We start from the raw sequence: 22,225 nt of genomic DNA on the forward strand, positions 1-22,225 counted from the left end.
TAAATAAATAAATAAATAATAATAATAATAATAATAATAATAATAATAATAATAATAGCAGAGTTGGAAGGGGCCTACAAGGCCATCGAGTCCAACCCCCTGCTCAATGCAGGAATCCACCCTAAAGCATCCCTGACAGATGGCTGTCCAGCTGCCTCTTGAAGGCCTCAAGTGTGGGAGAGCCCACAACCTCCCTAGGTAGCTGATTCCATTGTCACACTGCTCTTTTATTTTACCTTAAAGTTCTTACTGCCAGTAACTATGCCGAAAGAGTGGCAATTCAGGTGTTTTTTTAGAATGGGGTGGTGGGACTGCACAAAGATCTCGAATGATGATTGGTCAGAGTAAAGGGGCCAGGGAAATGGGGGTGGGCCAGGCCCCCTAGGAAAACTCAGAGGCCAGATGGTAATCCCAGAACAGCTGGATTTGCCCAGTGGCTTGCAGTTCTGGACCCTTGCATGGAGGAACATAGGAATTTGTCTTACACAAGGTCCATGGAGTCCAGCATGGCCCACTCTTGACTAGTATCAGCTCCAAGATCGCAGGCAGAGAAGTGTTTTCCCAATCACTGGCTACCTGATTCTTTTAATGGGAGATGCCAGGACGTGAACCTGGGGCTAGAGTGACCATATGGCAAGGAAGACTGGGCTCCTGTATCTTTAACAGTTGAATAGAAAAGGGGATTTCAGCAGGTGTCATTTGTGTGTGTGCAGTACCTGGTGAAATTCCTTCTTCATCACAACAGTTAAAGCTGCAGGAGCCCTGCCCTCTTGACCTCTTGATGAAGAGGGAATGTCACCAGGTGCTGCACGCATACAAAGGACACCTGCTGAAATTCCCTTTTCTATACAGCTGTTAAAGATACAGGAGCCCTGTCCTCCTTTCCTTATGCTCAGCCTACCTGGGGCCATCTGCATTCAAAACCCCTCTGCTAGGTCTCTGGAATTTTCTACGTGAAGCTTTCAATCCACACCTTTACCAAGGCTTCTGCTTCCAGATTCTTTGCAGGTTTAAAATTTGCAACACCCCACACACCCTATGGAGTTTCTTGCTCCACCTTTCTTTATTTTCCATTATAAAATCACTAGGTGGCGCTGTGGTATAGCAGAATTGTGCAATGAGATTTCTATAGCATTGTAGAGGCCATTTAGAGAAAAATATCACACTTTCCTTGTTAGGAAAAGACACACACGCACGCCCATGATAATGGTTGCAAAGCAAGGGAGAGGCCCTGGAGGACGATGACATCATGTAAGGAACCTGCAAAGTACTGTGAGTGACAAATCATGAGCGCACAATAAAAGCCTCATGTAGAAAGGCTTATAGACTTTTCCAGACAACCGATCAATTCCTGTTAAGCAATGCTTCACACAAGCTCCACAATATCGTCCCCACATAGCCAGGGAATAACAATGTTGTGAGTGAGCAAGTTTCAGAACTGAGCTTTGAAAAATTGACTCCTTAGTCACTGTATATCATTCAAGGTATAAAGACTGATCTCTTCCTGCAGGCCTATCCAGTGGAATTTTAGGATGCTTTTAGGATTTTTTTTAGGATGTTTTAACAATGTATACTATGTTTTTAATCAGTATTTTATACATACCGTTGTTCCCTGCCTCGATCAAAATGGAGACGCGGATAAGAAATAAATTTATTATTATTATTATTATTATTATTATTATTATTATTATTATTATTATCATGCACACAAAGGGGAAACAGTACTCTTTTATTTTTATATTTGTAAAAATCCTGTTTTACTGAAATAATACAAGGAACTAGCCACAAATTTGGGCTTTTACACACACATACATGCATGCGCACAGATTTTGGGCACTGGGTCCAGAGGCCAATAAACGTGGTGTGCCATTTTTATTTTTATGTTCCCAATCATTAGTAGGTGAAGATGTCTGGATTCCCTTGAAACAAAGCTATAAAGATTGTGCAGGAATCTTTTTAAAAGCAAGTAAATGCGTGTGTAGCAGCCGGCTGGTTCAGTCATAATTCCTCCTCTGCGATGTGATTCAGCTGGGAAGTCTGGATATGTGACTCAATATTTCCATTTTTCTAACAGTCACAATAGAAAAATCTCGTTTCTAATCTATGATCTTGCAAATTATTTCCCCCATAGTTTTGAGGTAGCACATGCTCAGAGACACTCTTGTCTTTATTACTTTACACAGCTTCACCCAGAGTCAAATGAATCCCTGGGTGTCGGGGATACTGTTGGTGTGGGTGAATCAATATCAGATATCTATAAAGTTGCTTTGGACTGACTGATTCACTCACCCACTCATTCAGAGGGGTTGTCAAGGACTCCACGTTCTTTCTGTGTCTCAGTAGTATGTCAGTTTCCATTTTAATTTGGTAACGTGTAATGACGCACCACCTGCGTGTGGGTTACCTAGAAATGCCCTAAGGTAGGACTGAGGCAGGAAGGTTTTCCTGCCCTAGTTGGTGATGCCGGAGCTCGAACTTGGGGCCTTATGCATGCAAAGCACATATACTCTATCACTGAGCCGTGCCCCCTCCCAGAACAGCACCCAGTTTTACCAGGTGGTCTTCCATCCAAGTACTAACCAGGACTGACCCTGGTTAGCTTCTGAGATCAGACAAGATCAGGTATGTTCAGGGTGGTATGGCCATAGGCTTTTCTACGGGAACTCTCACTCCCCTCCTGGGCCTGGGAAATCTGTCTTAGTTAGCCTGAGATTGGCTGACTGGGATCTCCTTGGAGTTGCCAGAGCTGTGAGCATAAAATGGCAGCTCTTTGTCTTCATTTTCACCTTCAAACTTTGCTTTGGACTCCAAGTACTCTGTCCTAAACTATGGGAAGGCCCATGCCTAGGTAGCTTTTGGTATTTCCTGATGGCTAGGGTGACCATAGGGAAAGGAGCACAGGGCTCCTGTATCTTTAACGGTTGTATAGAAGAGGGAATTTCAGCAGGTGTCCTTTGTATGTATGCAACACCTGGTGAAATTCCCTCTTCATCACAACAGTTCAAGCTACAGGAGCCCTGCCCTCTTGACCAGATACAAAAGAAGGCAGGGCTCCTGCAGCTCTAACTGTTGTGATGAAGAGGGAATTTCACCAGGTGCTGCACGCATACAAAGGACACCTGCTGAAATTCCCTTTTCTGTACTACTGTGAAAGATACAGGAGCTCTGTCCTCCTTTCCATATGGTCACCCTACTTATGGCAGTATTGTTTCCAAATGTACTATGGTTCTTGTATGCCTTTTATTCCCCCCTCCCTTTCCTGTTGTAAATAAAGGGTTGCATGTGATTCCTTCCAAGGTAAGTGTTATACTGAATCAAGAATCTTTGGCTTGGTTGCTATTATTACTTGCATGGGGCAGATAGTTGTGGTAATGTAATAGTTATGGTGGTGACCAAAGCCAGTGCAGTGATGGAAGGCTGTGCCCAGATGGTTTCTTTGCTTCCTCTGTATTGGGCTGGTAGCTTTGATTTCAGTCAACCCCATTGGGCACCCCATATCCACTTTCCCCCATCTCTGATGCTCCAGAGGAAGGAGGATCCATTCCCAATGCCGTTTAGAAACCTGCTAATGGTAGTCATCCCACTGCTACATTTTTTTCAGATGGTTTTGACTGCTAAAAATTATTGCTGGCCATGCAAGTGCGCAAAGAAGGCTTAGAAGTGCTTCTGTATGTCCACTAGGTGGCAGCCACAGACCAAAAGAGGGAACCATTTTGCCTCTCTATTAACATTTCCGCAGAATGAGCAGGAGTCCTGTCCCCACTGCCAAATGCAGCCAGGTTGGCTTTAGGAATGCAGGAGAAATCCACAACAGATTCAAATACGATTGGGTTTCCGTGATTCCAGCTCACAGATTCCACAGCAGACTGGCATTTTCTGAGTCGTGAAGACTTACAGAATGATTTTTTAAATTGCTTTTTAGAACTGCCCCCAAATGTAGTTGAACAAAAAATAAGAACCCTCTTTAAAAAGACTGTCTGAAAATGCACCCCCCATGTTAAAGTGTGGAAATATGCATTTTGGGGTGTGTGTGGATCTGCACATTTTGCGGGGGATTTGTGCAAGTGTAAATTTGGGCAGATGTGCACTTTCCAATGCAAATGTAAGTTTGGTTAATGGAGAAAAATCGGACTCTGACAATGAGCGGACAACAGAATAAAAGACACTTGACAATCTGCAAAACACAGACAGAACAGATTTCACAAAATCTGTGCTTCTCTAGATGCTAACCAAACTTTGAAGGAAGAGGTGTAACTCGCATTACCTTCTAAAAAGCAACCACACTAAGACCATTACATCCTGAGCAGACCTACCGCCCCTCCTGCCCGATCTGCTCGCCTGCCAGTTTAGTATCTTTGGTATGTGTACACGTGCCTGCCTCGCCAGTAAGCTGCCCATAAAGTGTTTCCATCTTCAGGAGATGCATGGTGCCTCCGTGAGGACAGGACGTTCCAGGACCTCCCGTGCAGCTCCTGAAGGTGGAAATACTTTACAGGCGTTGCGTTGGTGAGGCAGGCAAGTGTACATGCACCAAGAAACGGGTGGGAGGCACGTGGGCGAGCAAGTGGCTGATACTTGGTCCTTCTGGCTGCCTGCATGGCCAGCCATGCAGGCAGCTGGCAGGACCAAAAAGCAACAAAGCTATTGGAGGGGAAAAATGCCACTCTTCCCAAATTCCGCCTCCTGCTGTGCCCGCACCCTCCTGCTTCGTGTAGGGCTGTCCCTGACCCTGAGTCTGAAAGGACCTAAATGCACCAGTGATTGCTCAGTACAAATGTCCCCTCCATAACTGTGTTTGTAGCCCTCTTAAGGTATTCAGGGAACGGACCCAAGAGACAGATGGGACCCAAATATTGTCGTCCTTCTGTGCTAGGAGGAAGGAGGGCTCAGAACCATTGAACTGTTCTCCTAACAGTGTAGATAGACTGAGAAGGAAAATTCAACCCACTCAGTCCCAAAGGATAATGTGTCCTCACCAATCAAGTTGGAGGCCTGGTTTGGCCCACCCCAGGCTAGTGTGAACTGCTTGCTGTAGGCTAGAGCTTGCCGGAGAATATGCCTTTCCTCGAATACTGCCCCCTCTTCCTCTGCCTTGCCATTTAAGGAGGGCTTCATTTGTTACAAAATTCCTGTCCAGAAGACGGCAGCTAAACTGAGATGCTCATAGTCATCCATGGTGACCAAATCCACATCCATGGATTGACAAACCTGGGTAGGCAATTGCTACACATAGAATAGTAGATCCGGAAGGGGCCTACAAGGCCATCGAGTCCAACCTCCTGCTCAATGCAGGAGTCCACCCTAAAGCATCCCTGACAGATGGTTGTCCAGCTGCCTCTTGAAGGCCTCTAGTGTGGGAGAGGCCACAACCTCCCTAGGTAACAGATTCCATTGTCATACTGCTCTAACAGGAAGTTTTTCCTGATGTCCAGCTGGAATCTGGCTTCCTTTAACTTGAGCCCATTATTCCGTGTCCTGCACTCTGGGAGGATTGAGAAGAGATCCTGGCCCTCCTCTGTGTGACAACCTTTTAAGTATTTGAAGAGTGCTATCATGTCTCCCCTCAACCTTCTCTTCTCCAGGCTAAACATGCCCAGTTCCTTTAGTCTCTCCTCATAGGGCTTTGTTTCCAGACCCCCTGATCATCCTGGTTGCCCTACACATCAAGATCTGGGACAGAGGTGCAAAACCTCTCACTTGTGGGCTTAATCCACCCCCTCTGTGTTGCAAGCCCCGCCACTACCTGTCGTTGGAAAGGGATCCCCACTATTCTCTCCAACCACAGATAACCACAGGGATTTCCCTGTGCTGGGCTTTCCTGACCAGGAAAGCCCATGTACTGCGAAGTTTGGTTCCTGGCCCAAGCACTGGTAAAAGATCCACCTGACAGTTGGGCCAGTGAAGAGATGACAGGTCTTTTCCACCCCCCTCAATTCTGTCTCAGCATCCTTGATCTAAAGGCAGGCTTTGTGTTAGTCCTACACGGAAGATATATGTGGATCAGCTCTAACCTCCCTTCCCGGGCACTGAATTCTTAAGATTTTTTTTTTTAAAAAAAGAGTTCTCTCAACGATTCACAATTAAACTATGCAGAGATTTAATCAATGCAGCATTTCTGTACAATAAAACTGAGTATATAACAATATATAGATGTTCTTTGTTCCACAGCATTTTTAGCTTACCGAAACCCAGAATTCTGTTTTTAATGCCTTTCCCTTTGTTACCCTCCAGGTGGGGTGGGTGGTAGGACCCGAAGTATGTCTGGGAAGGAACCAACGATTGCTACTCTATAAGCAGGTCCCACCACCTATAGGAGTGTTCTAATGTTCTTGCCCCCATCTAGCACAGCCAAGGAAAACTCCCACTGTCGAATCACAGGGAGGAAGATGGAAAAGTTGCCAAGGAGATCGCTGGGCTGTTTCTGGCCCTGGGACTCTTACAGGGTGGCCACGGCCTAAGAAAAGCCTCCGTTGGGCATGCAACTAGGAGCTCTTATTCCTCAGTGATGCTTCAGAGATGTCCCCATCTGTCATGTGGGGATACAGACGGTTGTGTATCCTTGTTAAGATCAATGAGAACTAACTAGAGTTATTTTGTGGCCAGATCTTCTTATGAAACGCAGAAACATCTGACAGCGGTTCCAGCTGTAGGATTTGTCCGGGCGAGAAAGCACACCTGAGCTATGTCTCCTCGTTGTCATTGTCCCTGTGAGCAGAGCTGTGATTTGTGTTTTCATTTGTAGCTTCTTGTAAGTCAGCTGGGACCTGGGTTGCTTTGCCATTCTGTCTACCTCGTGATGTCTTCTTATGGGCTGTGAAGAGGAAAATAAACCTAGGCATTAGCCAGACAGCAGTGCATTCTGGGAAACCACTCTGTGTGTCCCATTTCAGTCTCGAATCTCATTCACTGCCTTTGATATAAGTTAATAGATGCAGCACAATAAAATAGGGTGACCCTATGAAAAGGAGGACAGGGCTCCTGTATCTTTAACTGTATATAAAAAAGGGAATTTCAGCAGGTGTCCTTTGTATGCATGCAGCAACTGGTGAAATTCCCTCTTTATCAAAAGTGAAAGCTGCAGGAGCCCTGCCCTCTTCTGTATCTAGTCTTCAAATACTTAAAAGGTTGGCACACAGAGGAGGGCCAGGATCTGTTCTTGATCACCCCAGAGTGCAGGACACGGAATAACGGGCTGAAGTTACAGGAAGTCAGATTCCGGCTGGACATCAGTTTTTCCTGATGTCCAGCTGGAATCTGGCTTCCTTTAACTTGAGCCTGTTATTCCGTGTCCTGCACTCTGGGAGGATCGAGAAGAGATCCCGGCCCTCCTCTGTGTGACAACCTTTCAAGTATTTGAAGAGTGCTTGGATCAAAGAGTAATTTGGGTTCAAAAGCGTACTTCACATTTTTGCTTATCATTTAACGAGCAAGAAACATTGTATGAGATGTCAGCTTCAAAAGACTCAATATATAGATGCCTAGAAAAAATATTCACGTCAACTTATTTATTTACAATATTGATATACCGCTCCCCATTGAAAAATTCAGAGTGGTGTACCAGATAAAATAAAATAAAAATGGAATAAAACACTTTAAAATAGATTTTAAAAAAAGCAAACTAAGTGAATTTTGAGTGAGTGAAACTTAGTGAGTGAATTTTGACTAAGGAGTTGTCTTCTCAAAGGTATGATTCCAAATTAATTAGTTTTAGCCTGAAAAGTGTACGTTTCAGCCTTTTTTAAAATAATAATAATAATAATAATAATAATAATATTACGAATATCGAGTAGCAATGAGATAATTAAGATGGTGAGCCCTAATATAAGAGGCAGTGGATAATATTAGCTATGAGGTAATCTCTTCACAGAAACTGCGTAAGTGTGCACTGATTTTGGAATGAGGTAGTTTCTTATCAAAAGCTCACCAACCCTGTCAACTGAATAGCCCATACAGAGCTGAATGGAAAACTCTCCTTTTACACTATTAAAACTGTAATGTTCATGTGTAATTACAATGCATAATGTAATTTACTTTGTGTATTATTACAATTAAACACAGACACAGACACAATCAGCAGCTAATGATTTTTAAAGACTAAATGCAGACTGGAAAAGGGTGACCATATGGAAAGGAGGACAGGGCTCCTGAATCTTCAATAGCTGTATAGAAAAGGGAATTTCAGCAGGTGTCATTTGTATATATGGGGAACCTGGTGAAATTCCCTCTCCATCACAACAGTTAAAGCCCTGTCTTCTTCGGTATCTGGTCACTCTAGCTATACTAGGGTGTTGTGATGAAGAGGAAATGATCAAGAAGAGATCTGTTGACAATACTGAGTTAAATGGACCAAAGGTCTGACTCCGTATAAGGCTGCTTCCTATGTCCAGCGGCATCAGGAGGAAGGACCAGGTGCAGTTGACCACTGACAGGACAGGCTTAAAATTGCTCATTGCTCCAAGCGAACACTTTGGTCTAGGCTAGGGTGGCCACATGTCCTACTTTACAGAGGGCAGTCCTTGATTTGAACACGTCCTCTATTGGAAGGGCTGTCCAGTGCAAGTCCGTTTAAAGATAAAGCATCCGAAGAAAATGTAAGAAGGTGAGAGCAGCAAGGCTGTTGAAGTTACTCATCCACAGGTAGCTGTGGCGTTACACCCCACAAGTCAATTCCAAATGTATGTCTGCAGTTTGTAAGTCTGTGGATTTTAGAATGTTGGCCTGAGTGGGCGGAGTTAGAATGTCTTGGGAGGGGGGAGGAGTGATATATAAGGGAATGACTGAGGGGATTGAGAAAACTTTTCGGGGAGACTTTGTTAGGTACTCTTAGAGTCTGTAGTGCTCTCTGTGTTTATGGTAAAGGTCTGGGAAATTTGAGAGTCAGTGTAGTGAGTGGTGTCTTTAGGGTGTGGTGTGCACGTAGTGGATGTATATCAATCAATACTGATAATAAAGAAAGTTCAAGAGTGATTGCGTGAGAAAAAGGAAAGCGCGAATGTGAATGAGTGAAAGGATTGGATGAAAGGTTTCAAAAAGGTTTTTAAATGTTGTTAGTTGAAACAAAGCTTGTGAACTTTTAAAAATAATTTTTGATTGTTTTGTTTTTAAATTACCACCAAAATCCCACGTGTCTGTTTGGCATTTATCATCTTAAGTTTACACATTTAGCACCCACTCTGACAATCATTCACCTCAGCAGATATAACTCACAGCGCATTATTATATATATTAAAATCCCTTCTCCATTTTAACCCCTTTCTCCACATAGTTTGGAGGAAGGTGGTTTTTATCCCTTGCCTCAGGCGTATCAAGCGGTGGTGCTTGGCTTGAGCAGGGAGTAGCCGCGGCCGGGTCTGGTGTTCAGAGCCTGTGTCATGGCAGTAGCACCTGGCCATGGACTGCAGGTGGAAAAGGCAACGCACAGATCATTTGATCCCAGTCTTCACCACTAGAGTGAGACGTATTGCATGACAATATAATCTATAGAAAGGGATCACTGCTCACAGGGATGGGTCACAGGTAGGGCATCTCCAGGAAGGGCTAGGGAAGAATCCTGCCTGAAACCCTGGAGAGCCATGGCTGCCAGTCAGTGTTGACAATGCTGGGCTGGATGGACTAGTGGTCTGATTCAGTATAAGACAGCTTCCTGTATACCCACAGTGATTATTTCTAATTTTTCATCTATGCTTTTGCATTACCATGTGCAGGTGTTGTGCAAATCACTGTCCTCTTTTGTCCTCTTTTTGGGGTGGGGTGGGGAGATGTATAACTGGCAGGACCAGTGCCAGACTATTTTGCGCCCTAAGCAAGGCGAGCTACTTGCACACACACACACACACACACACACACACACTCACACTCCAAAAATGGCCAACTTCGCTTTTTAAGAACAGATGTTTTGTAGAAAAAATAAAAAGCACAAAACTTGAAACTGCTAAATGTATTATGGTTTTGCTTAAAACGGCTAATTTGTATAAAACTGTGACCCTTAAAGGGCAGTACTGCGCCCCTCTGAGGTCTGCGCCCTAGGCGGCTGCCTAGTTGGCCTAATGGTAGTGCCGGCCTTGATAACTGGCCACCCTGGCTCAGGCCAATGCAAAAGATCTATGTCTACCAATGGCTGCCACGATCAATTCCTTTGTGCCGGCAATTTAACACCTTGTAATGGGAAGGCTGAGGCTGTTGGGTACAGCTAGAAAAAGGAGCTTTTAGCATTTTATGTCCAGGTTCATCAGGCATGTCAGAAAGGCATGGGGACAGGAACAGAAACTTGTCAAACAAGGCCTCTTTTTTAAGCCTTGGCGACAACAGTCTCTCTCTCTCTCTCTCTCCCCCCCTCTCTCTTGGTCAACAGTGGCCTCCCCCCACTTTTTTTTACTGTACAAACAGAGCCAGGGGTAGTGGCGTTCGGGGCGGGAGAAGTGTTTAAACTGCTAACAGGCAAGGGTGCTTTCATGCCCAACCTTATCAATTTCCTGCTTGGTCACACCTGTAGGAAATACCAGTACAACACATTCCATTGTTAGCGGATTGCCACCTCTCCGGGGCCCGGCTTAAAAATAAACACCGCTTATGTGAAAGTCGCTCTCCCTGCAGGTCAACAGCTCGAAGCAGGGAGTATTTGATCGACTTTGTCAATCAACATTTCTTAGGAAAGGCTAAGCAAATAACGATCTGTGTACCTACTACACCTATTCACGTTAAGTGCTGTGAAGGCTGCCCCCTCCCACTCCATCCCCAGCTCGGCTTTGGCTAACTATTTGCAGCCGGCCCTGCTGGGCCCCAAGACCCAGGACTCCTTGCTGCGTGTCTTATCGCGACCCAACTGTATGACTTTGGACAAACATTTACGCAGCGTGGTATTCAGTCAGCAGAAGCGAGGATGTCTGATCTGGGTGTGGAAAACAGGCCTAACTTCACTCATCCTTTCTTTTTCAAATGGACCAATGCACCAGCAATTTGTCAAACTTCAGCAGACAGGAAACAGGGTATACAAAGGGGAAAGGCACTGAAAGCTATTGCTTCTGATCACTTGGCCAAAGGGACATCTAGAAAGGCAAGGCAGCCTCCTGGGGTGACCTGAATTCACACAGGCAGGAGTTGTGCCTATTGTTAGGCTTAGCAAGGTAAAAGATTTCCGCTAGGGTGACCATATGGAAAGGAGGACAGGGCTCCTGTATCTTTAACAGTTGCATAGAAAAGGGAATTCTAGCAGGTGTCATTTGTATGCCTGCAGGACCTGGTGAAATTCCCTCTTCATCACAAAAGTTCAAGCTGCAGGAGCCCTGCCTAGCATTACCAGATGCCAAGGAGGATCAGGGCTCTTGCAACTTTCACTGTTGTGATGAAGAAGGAATTTTACCAGATGCTGCAGGCATACAAATGACACCTGCTGAAATCCCCTTTTCAATACAACTGTTAAAGATACAGGAGCCCTGTCCTTCTTTTTATATGGTCATCCTATCCAGTGAAGACTTGTGCCTCTGGTTTCAGTGGGGGCAGAGAATCCATTCCGGGTTTCAGCTAGAACCAGTCAGAACTCTAAAGGAGCTGCCCAAGGTGTAGCTCCTTTAGCATTGCGACTGGTTCTGACTGGAACCCGGAGTGGATTCACCACCCCACTAACTTTGGAGCCACCAGCCTCCACTGAATATTCCCCACCCCCAGATATACAGACGGGCCTGCTGGCTGGGATTGATGAGAATTGCAATCCAACTCGTCTGGAGGGTACCACGTTCGGGGAAAGCTGCAGTAGACAATACCAGCTGGGCCAGTGATATAAGGCAGCTTCCTACATGTTTATTGTTGGTCTTAAAACCTTTGTAAGCCACTGAAAGGTGGGACAGAAAACATGTGAAATCAGCCACCCACAATCTGGTGCCCTCCTGATGTTTTTGACTACAAATCCCATCACCCTTTACCACTGGCCGTGCTGACTAGGGCTGATGAGAGTTATAGTCCAACACATCTGAAAGGTTCCAGGTTGGGGAAGTCCGTCTGAAAGAATACATAGCATCTCTGACGGACAGGATGTGAAATCCTGTCTGTCACAAGGCCAAATGAGACGTCTGGCGGAGACCGGCTTTGTTGAACATCTAAAGAGTAATGGGGATAATTGCATTGTCCTTCTCACTAGCCCATTCTCCTCCTTCTCGCTCCTCCCTCCCAGTTATTTCCCCCCAGCTGTGTCCTTAGAACACTGGCCAGAGAAAAACCATTGGAGTAGCAGAAGTGGCATATGGGGCCGCTGGGTGGGTGGGTTAAGCACCCATCTCCCCCTGTTGCTGCTTCTCCCCTTCAAATTGCACCCTCCCGCTGCTGTTTTTAGATGTTTGGCAGAGACTCAAAGACAGAGGTTTCTGCCGGACATTTAGTTGCATCCCCCCTCTGTTTTTAACATGATGGGTTTGTTATGAGGCTGCAAGAATGAGGCAATAACTGTTACATGGAGCTTCATCCCACGTACCCATTTCCCTCGAATTATCCCCATAGCGTAAAGCTGTCATTGTTGTTAGCTAGGCAGCGCTCCTAAGATCCTTTGCATACCAGGAAGAGGGTTTGGGGAGGGTGGGGGGGATGTAAAAAAAAATCATTAAAAATCAATGGATGAACCAATCTGATTCAAATTTGGTATACTGAAAGCCCTCCTTAATATCTAACACTGTGCCTATTTTGATATCTTTATCTTTAAAACTTACACAGATGTAAGCATTTGTTTAATTTGAAGTTTAAAAATCCTCCTCCTGCACCCCCTGTGGCCGCTCGGAGAAGGACAAGGAAGTATGTTAAAATTAGCCTTCAGATTGTGGGGGAGTAAGAAGAGTCGCTCTTTCCGCCATTCTATTTTCGGCGCTTCTTTTAGGGAAGCAGCGCCATCACAGCAGGATGCATCGGAGTACTTCACAATAAAAGCAGATTATAAAGGAGAAAACATCAGAATCCTTTGCATGTAATTCGCAGTGAATGCACAGTGTAACGCTGGTTTGATGAAGCTCATGGCCTAAACTACAGTCATAGTGAGTGCTACAGACCTCCTACATAAATATTCAGGTGTTTTTTTTAAAAAAAAAGCGCAGTTATTTTGTGTTGTTTTATCAAGGCTTGCAGGAATCCAGATTACGTAAACGGGTGCAAAGTTACCTAATTTATTTCAGGCTACGTGCATCGCATCGCCTGCATATCGGTTATTTTGGGGATAAAATTTGGAGGGTGACAGGGTGACTTGCCATGTAGATTTCTGAGCCTCCTGTGTGTACCTTTCGTCCGTGAATCCTGTCCTCTTTTCCTCTTCATTTGTGATCTCCCGATGTTCTCTGTTATGCAGCAGTACGTTTCTTTCATGGAAACTTCCTGGAGGTTTTCATTGTCACAAACCCCGACCATCTATGCAAATTAGGAGGGGGAAATGGTTCAGGCAAGCTTTTGATGCATGCAAGATAAATGTCCCTAAGGTTTGGGTGTGACATTATTCCCTCTCCATCTTCGGTAAAAAACAATCATCAGGTTTAAACGCAGAAACCCGGGCAAATCAGGCCTAATCATTTACCAGGAGGAGGGCCTTCTCTGCTGTGGCACCCCGGTTGTGGAACGAGCTCCCCAGAGAGGTCCGCCTGGCACCTACACTGTACTGCTTTCGTCGCCAGCTGAAGACCTTTTTATTCACTCAGTATTTTAACACTTAATTTTAACTTAAATTTAAATTTTACTGTTTTAACTCTGTATTTTAATCTTATATCAACTTTGCTGTGTGGTTTTATCCTGGTTGCGCTTTTTATACTGTATTTCGTAATTGTGTTTTAACCTGTTGGGTGTTTTACTGTGGTTTTAATTTTTGTGAACCGCCCAGAGAGCTTCGGCTATTGGGCGGTATAAAAATGTAATAAATAAATAAATAATCAGAAAACTTCATTTTCCTCTTTGTGTATTTCCCAAACACCAAACAGAAGCTTCTTTCGAACCTAACCCCAAGTAAGTCATAGCTTATTTGGGGTTAAAGTCCAGTCCTATTGGTTTCGAAACAGTAGTGCAGAACTGTTTTCAGTCTGAGGGGTGGATTCTATTTTGGAGAAGCACTTGGGGACGGTATTCTAAAGATCTGCTTCCTAAAACCAGCTTCAGCAGCCCTTCTCCCGGGGCCTCCGCCAAAGGAAGTGAGATGGGTGGCTACTAAGAACAGGGCCTTTCCTGCTGTGGCACCCCAGGTGTGGAATGAGCTTCCAGGAGAGACTTGCCTGGTATCTACATTGTGTTCATTTCAGCACTAGATGAAGAAATCCTTTTCATTTTCCCAGGCATTTTAGTTTTTCAGTTTCTGTTTTAAATTTGGTATTGTATTTTAAATTTTGCACTGCTGCTAGCTTCTGTTTGGTCATTTTTTTTCTTTTTGTATTGTAGTTTAATTTTTTTATATATTGTATTTTATCATCTGTATTTGATGGTCTTGCATTTTAGGGTTTTAGCTGTTGGGAACCACCCAGAGAGCTTTGACTATTGGGAGGATGGAGTAGGGGGTAAAAGTTAAGTAGGGGGTGCAAGGATGGGCCGAAGAATGGATACGAAAAAGGAAGCAGACCTCGCTGTCGGATGAACCGGGCTCATCAGACTCTTCTTTCTCTGAATCGGAATCTCCATCATCTAAAGGACACAAAGGTAGGTGAATGATCAGATCTAAATGAAACATTAGTCAGTATCGCAGGAACTGTCTTTGAGAACCAAGCAGTCAATGACCGTGCATAAACCAAAGCCAAACACTTTAACAAATGAAACGTCAGTTATCTTAGAAGGTCCATGTCTTAGAGTACATTCCAGACATTTGGGCCTACTCTACACCAAGCCGGATTTAGCACTATGAAAGCGGTATATGGTATGTGTCAGTGGGCCCCAACAGTTGTCAGTGCACTTCAATACCGCCCAAAAGCAGTAGCGTGGCTCCTGCCTTTTAGATACCCCTTTCAGACCTCTTTCATAGTGCTTGGTGTAGATGAGGCCATGGTGGCACTGAGCAGAAGGCCTCTGCTACAGATTTGGAAGGAGGGATGGCTCCCCTAATGGTGGAGCCCTTCTCTACAAGTGTTCTACCCCAAGAAATTTCTTGGGCTGCCACCAGCTAGGACGAACTTCTTGACACACCCTAGGTAGTCTGTCCAGCTGGAGAGTTCTAAGCCCTTCTGCCAAGGACTGCTCACTTTAGTCCAGCTCTAGGACAAAATAAAAACAAAAGGTGACTTGTATTTTCTTGCCCAAGGCAAGAAGACACAGAACTTCACAAACAAACAAACTTGTGAAAATCCTAAGAACACAAGCAGTAGCTTCGCAGCTGTGGAGTCCTTCATGTGGAGAAAGTTTAGTGAGAAATTCCTTTTTAAAATAATACAGCCAAAATATTAAAAAAGAGTTCATAGAATCATAGAATCATAGAATAGTAGAGTTGGAAGGGGCCTACAAGGCCACTGAGTCCAACCCCCTGCTCAATGCAGGAATCCACCCTAAAGCATCCCTGACAGAGGGTTGTCCAGCTGCCTCTTGAATGCCTTTGATCTGGGGTGATTGGACCCACCTTTGTAATGACCGTAAACTTACATCACAAAAGGGCTAATTGGTTTGAGCCAGGTGGACTATTATTAAAAAGAAGAAGAAAAAGAATAGATTCGCATGCAGATGTTTACCGGAGAACAAAAGGTGAACTTGAGCTAATCCAGGAAGACAGAAGCAAAGCTGAAGACAGGCCTCAGCTAAGAGAACTGGCAAAAGAAATGGCACAGATCCTGGAACTTCTTAGCACTGGGGAGGGACCTGTCTAGCTCGAGGCAAAGGCTGAGACCAGTTCCTCCAGCATAGGACTTTCTGTAAGGTAGGGTGACCATATGACTGGATTTGCCCGGATCTGTCTGGTTTTTTGATGGCAAATCCGGGAGGGGGAGGGGAAATCCGGATTTTTTTTCCGAAGAGCAGCTCTAATGGGAATTAACAAAAATGCTTATAACTCCATCATTTTTTAAGATAAAGACATGAAACTTGGCATAATGGTAGCTCTTAGGAAGGGCTTTTGTCATACCAAATTTGAAACAGAAACCGTTCATCCATTGATTTTTAAGGAAATTTTTAAAAATTGAGGTTTTAAAAATATTATTTTTAAACTGTCATTTTTAAAGATAAAGAGCTGAAAGTTGGCACCATGATAGCTTTTAGGTAGAGCTTTAGCCATACCAAATTTGAAACAGATCTGGGGCCTGTAGCAAACCCTGTTAACAACAACAACAGCTTGCAATAAGTGAAGATACAGTCAGAAAGGATATTTGAGGGAAGGGGAGAATGTAACACACAGAGTATAGCAAAAGCTTCAAAGTACAGCAAAACCTACAAAAGTAGGAGTGAGTGAAGTTAATTTCAGATACATTGAATCTCTCACTTGTTCTTTATTTCAGTGATTTTAACATTAAGATGTTATGTAGAACAGATTTGTCTTAAATGTGTGCTGTAAAATCAGACATGTGACCAAGGCTATGTTCGGGTGGGCATGCCCTCTTGGTACTGGACACGCCCCCTTGGGGGGCGGCCATGTTGTCCTCCTTTTTGGTTTCCAAAATATGGTCACCCTATGTAAGGGGAAGGCCTGAAAACGGCTGTGTGACTAAGATTTTGGGCTTACTTCTGCCCATAACACATCATCACTCAACAACATTGCGACTACAGATGCAGGGGCCAATATGGGCCGTGTATACCTGGGTCTATCCTGCATTACAGGCCTTCCGGTTTCCACACATGGAATCTTCTAGAAGAAGTGCCAAAGGTACACCAGGAAACACGAAGCTGCTTTTGGAGCTTTGTGTCAATATGCAACCGGCAACCCGATAAAACCTTTGTGTTTTTCCCACACCCAGAATTCTATCATCTGAGAGATCTTTCTGCGTTGATTAAATCTCCTTATATGTAAATCAACACATAGGTACTTTTAAAAATAATAATCTTTCCTACTAGTGAAATATCCTGATACTCTGGTCTAGACTCGGTGTTCCCAAAACACTCTGACATTTACAAAAACCAGGCCAACTGGGCCAGCTCTACCTTCCAGCTCAGCCAGTACAGCTGGTGTATTGAAGTGGCTTTTCTGTTTATGGAGAAAAGGTATATTTTTCTCATAACAGAAGACATTTTGCTGAAACACTCAGAAGGAGGAAAAAAGACAACGGCCATAGCTAGACAAGGCGATATCCCTGGGGTCGCCCCGGGATCATCCCTGTGTGTTCACATGATGCACAGGGGATCCCGGGAGCAGGGAGGGATGATCCCTCCCTTTCCCCAGGATCTCGCCCTACACTTTGGCCATGGCTAGACAAGAGGGTCAGAGGGTGACGATCTCGCGAATTTATGATCGTGAGATCGTCGCCCTCATTTACACATGGCGCGTGACATTGCGGCCGCCATTTTGGAGTTATTTTTCTTAAAGAGTGCACGAGCGCTCCACCGAAATTGTAAGTTTTTTTTTAAAAAAACCCTTGTGCTCCCGTCACCCCCGATGGGAGTTCTGGGAGCTCTGTGCCCGGTTCCCAGCTCCTTGTGTTACTCGCGAGGAGCTGGGACATACCAGTGATGGTGGGCTACATGTTCTGTGGTCTCGGGATCATCCCAAGACCGCAGAAAAACTGGGAAAAATGAGTAGGGTGATCCCCCGGGCCAAGGGAAGAATCATCCTTCCCTGCTCCCAGGATGCCCTGTGCGTCCTGTGAATGCACAGGGGCGATCCCGGAGTGTTCTCCGGGATATTGCCCCATCTAGCTATGGCCTTCTAGACCACTTTTTCCACAGTCTCAGGCTGATCCTGAGACCGCGGAACTTGTGGGCAGGCATCGCGAGTTGTCCCGGCTCCTCGTGTGTAACCACCAGGAGCCGGGCACGGAGCTCCTGAGGAGCTCTGTGCCCATCAGGGGTGGGGTGGGGGGAGGGCGCTCCTTCTCCTTAAAAAACAAAAATGGCAGCTGCGATGTTGCACGCTGCATGTAAACCACAGCGATGATTGTGCAATCATAAAATTGCGAGACCGTCGCTTTACTACCTCCCTCGTCTAGCCATGGCCAATGTTTCCAGTCATCATTGAAGTAGTGAAAATTTGAAAACACAGAAGGATTTTCTCTTAAAGGCATAGAAATTGGAGAAGCGGGTGGTTTTCAAGTTGTCAGGGTTCTGGGATCATTCACAACTCTTTCTATTGGTAGAGCATCAGCTTTGAAAGTCCCAGGTTAAATCTCTGGCATCATCTGTTAAAGAATCAGGTGGCAGGTGATGCGGAAGACCTCAGAGGGCTACTGCCACTCAAAGTAAACAATACCAGGCTGAATGGATGATCAAATAGTTTGGCAGGGTGAGGCTTGTTCAGGGCAGTCTGGCAGCAGGCTAATGCCAAATATTCCTAATTTTGCTGGTGGAAAGACACAGGAGGCTGGTGGTTTCGGTTGAGCATCAAAGGCCTACTGTCTGCTACAATCAGAGTTTAAAAAGGAGACCCAGGGGCTGTCTCCATGTGGGGAAAGCCCTGCGGTGGCTGTAGACCTGCGCCTTGTCAGGTAGACAACGCAGGCGTAGGTTTGCAGCCATCACAGGGCTTCCCCGTGATGCTGTGTTTTGAAAAAGTCTGGGATTTACCCCAACTGTTTCAAAGGGAGTGACGTCAGCACGGCACTTCCAATGTGTAATGCCAATCCGGAGCAAAACTGGGAGCGGAGCCTGGTGGAAGGCGACCAGCGATTGGTTGCTTTCCACCAGGAAGCCAGCGGGGGCGGCTCCAGGACCCGGATGGCTGCCCAGAAACCCCACGCTTTCTCTTCGGCTCCGGGATTACCCAACGCGGCGCCAGGAGAGCAAAAGTGCAAGGTTGAAGAGGGAGGCAGTGCCAAACCGCTACCGTGAAAACAGCCCCCCAGTTTGTTCAAAAGGATTATGCAGGGGTGAGCAACATGTCGCCCATTGACCAAATGCAAAGGAAAACTTACAAGGACGGGTAACATACCAGTACGGTTCTCCCCACAAGGCAAAGGACGGCTTTGAGGGGAACAGCACAATTTAATTGCAAAACAATGGATGATCAGAAAGGATTAAACTCCCCTCCCTCAGAGCGGCGGCCTGATCCAGCCCCTGCCCTGCAGCTGTGTTAATAGTTTTAAACCCCGCAAAAGGCCTATATCATAGATCTCTTGCATCACATCTAGTCTGGCCCTAATCTGTAATGCTGAAATGCTTAATGTGGGACCTAAGAACACAAGAAGAACAGAAGGGCCCTGCTGAATCAGATCAAGGGTCCACCTAGTCCAGCATTCACACACAGGCCAACAGCTGTCAACCAGGAACCCACAAGCAAGACATGGGTGCAACAGCACCCTCCCACCCACGTTCCTCATCCATGTATATGGGCTTACTGCCTCTGATACTGGAGGTAACAGATAGCCATCAGGACTAGCAGCCATTGATAGCCTTCTCCTCAGGAATTTATCTAAGTCCCTTTTGAAGCCATCCAAATTGGTGGCCACCACTACATCTTGTGGTAGCTAATTCCATAGTTTAAGTACACGCTGTGTGAAGAAGTCCTTCCCTTTATTTGTCCGGAACCTCCCACCAATCAGCTTCATTGGGTTCTAATATTATGGGAGATGGAGAACCCCCCCCCATCCACCTTTTCCACACCATGTGTAATTTTGTACACCTCTATCATGTCTCTCCTTAGTCTCCTTTGTTCCTAGATAACAATCCCAGCTGTTGAACCTTCCCTCATAGGGCAGATGCTCCAGCCCCTTAATTATTTTAGCTGGCCTTTTCTGCCCTTTTTCCAGCCCTACAATATTGTCTTTCAGGTGTGGTGACCAAAACTGTACACAGTATTCCAAGTGTGGTCGCATCATGGATTTGTATAAAGGCAGTATGATACTGGCAGTTGTATTCTCAATTCCTTTTCTGCAAGGTTTAACCCCATCTACCCATCTGGGAATTGCTGTCCTTAGGCAGGGGGCGTTGATCTTCAGGCCTGTGTGCCAAATCCAGTCCACTTGGGGTCCAAATCCACCGCTTGGAATTCCCAAGATGGCCCCGCCTCTTTCCCCAAGCCCTGCCCCCTTTCCCCCAAAAGCTGATTGGTGGGTTCCCAGCGTTTACACAGTTTGCTTCCCCATTCTAAAAGGCTAAAATGCCTGTTTTGGGTATATTTTTGGCCTGCCCCCTTTGCCTTTTCCCCACTCATTACTGGGATGTGACCCCTGAAAACTTCTCCAAAATAGCATTCATTTCCCGTGTCCTAAAGCAACCCTACAACTCACAAAGCTAAATGCTGCTCCTTCGGCCTGTCGTTCTGAAAGCTCAAGTTATTACTCCAGCTTACCCGGTTGGTCCGTTTCTTGCTTCTCTGTTGCCAAAGACATCTTTGTGTCTGATTCAGCATTGTCGTCACCCGAGGCTGGCTTGGAAACGGGAAGTTCTTGCAGGAAAGAGATCTGCAGAGATCACAAGCGGAGGTTGAGGCCAGAGAGGCTGCAGGTTGCCACCCAGCCTACAGGCCCCAGTAATGCTCAGCCTTGGTGGGACATCTTGCACTACCAGTCCATTCCTGTTTGACATCCTGTGAGATGGGGAAGGGCCCTAGCTATGCGGTGGAGCACATGCTGTGCATGTAGCAACTCCTGGGTTCGTCTTTTACTCAGTGGTGGCTCTGACGTCAGTGGAACGGTGAATCCGCTCCAGGTTTCAGTCCGAACCAGTCCGAACTCTAAAGGAGCTATCCAAGGTTGGAGAGCTCCTTTAGAGTTCGGACTGGTTCAGAGTGAAACCCGGAGCAGATTCACTGTTCCACTGATGTCACAGACACCAGCCTTCACTGCTTCCACTTAAAAGAATCTCAGGTGGTGGTGCTGGAAAGACCCCTCTCCGAATCGTTGGAAAGCTACAGCCAACTACAATAGACATTCCTGGGCTAGCCAGATGATGATGATGATGATGATGATGATTATTATTATTATTATTATTATTATTATTATTATTATTATTATTTTATATAGCACCAACAATGTACTTAGTGCTGTACAAAATATACAAATAAAACAGCGATACCCTGCCTAGAGGCTTACAATCTAAAATCACATTAAAACATATGAAGGGGGGGGGAAGGGGTTCACAACGCCGAAATAAGAGAATAATCATAGTAATAAGAACAGTAGATCAAGCTAAAATACCAAAAGCTATTGAAAACAAATGAGTTTTCAAACGCGTTTTAAAATCTACAATAGAACTCGTGGTACGTAGTTGCTCTGGAAGAGCATTCCAAGCAAACGGGGCAGCCAGAGAGAATGGGCGAAGCCGGGCAAGAGAGATAGAAACTCTTGGGCGGGACAGCAACATAACATTTGAAGAACGGAGGGTACGAGGGGGATGGTAGAGTGAAATGAGAGAAGAAAGATCAGAAGTTGCAAGACCATGACACGCTTTGAATGTCAGCAGAAGAAGCTTATACTGAATTCTATATGGGATCGGAAGCCAATGAAGAGATTTCATCAAAGGATCAATGGTCTGACCCAATATAAGACAGTTGCATGTGTTCATGAGTCCTGGGTTCAAGTCCTACCTCTAGGGGCTGAGATGGGTCTCTACACAGGAGCGGAAAAGAAGGCGGATGGAAAGTCAACAAAAGCACAAGCATCAATGCAGGGGAGAATCCTACTAGATTCAGTAACTGAGCACCACAGACCCTCACGGGCTGAATGTAAACCGCCCATAGAGCTTCAGCTATAGGGTGTTACACAAATGCAAATAATAATAATAATAATAATGATGATGATGATGATGATGATAATGACCCCATGCAATCAAAGGTGACATGATTAATGCAGCAGACAGACATTTCCTGCAGAAGTGTAGAAGGTGTACCTACATCTTTGAACACCCATATCCGTATTTAGGGACTCTAAGGCTGGGTCCACCCAGTATGAGTTGTTGCATCGTGGATTATTGTATAGTCTGAACGCAACACTTTTTCTGCAGGGTGTGTTGCCGGAATGCAGCTGTTTTTCTGCAGGGTGGGTTATTGCGTTATCTGAACGCAGCACGTTTTCAATGGGGTTGCTCATTAACCACGTAGTATGGCTTGTTAGCCACCCTGAACAACACAACAACAAGCCACGGGTTCTCAAGGTGGCTTGTTCAAGAAAAAATAAACCACACTGCATGCTTAACAAGCCAACCTGCGGAAAACACA

General features: G+C 45.3%; 1 protein-coding gene across 1 annotated transcript in view; it reads right to left on the minus strand.

Moving 5' to 3' along the window:
- Positions 1 to 6,606: 6,606 nt before the first annotated feature.
- The window catches only part of RBBP8NL (RBBP8 N-terminal like), a 37,541-nt gene continuing 21,922 nt past the window's right edge, over positions 6,607 to 22,225 (minus strand). The window contains exons 10-13 of the mRNA XM_063120777.1: positions 20,360 to 20,471; positions 14,570 to 14,631; positions 13,254 to 13,380; positions 6,607 to 6,811 (exon numbers count right to left, since the gene is read on the minus strand). Of these exons, the coding sequence (XP_062976847.1) occupies positions 6,681 to 6,811; positions 13,254 to 13,380; positions 14,570 to 14,631; positions 20,360 to 20,471 (432 nt within the window). The 3' untranslated portion in view covers positions 6,607 to 6,680. The remainder of the gene's footprint in view (positions 6,812 to 13,253; positions 13,381 to 14,569; positions 14,632 to 20,359; positions 20,472 to 22,225) is intronic.

Source organism: Elgaria multicarinata, chromosome 1 (genome assembly GCF_023053635.1).
Source record: "Elgaria multicarinata webbii isolate HBS135686 ecotype San Diego chromosome 1, rElgMul1.1.pri, whole genome shotgun sequence".
NCBI lineage: Eukaryota > Metazoa > Chordata > Lepidosauria > Squamata > Anguidae > Elgaria > Elgaria multicarinata.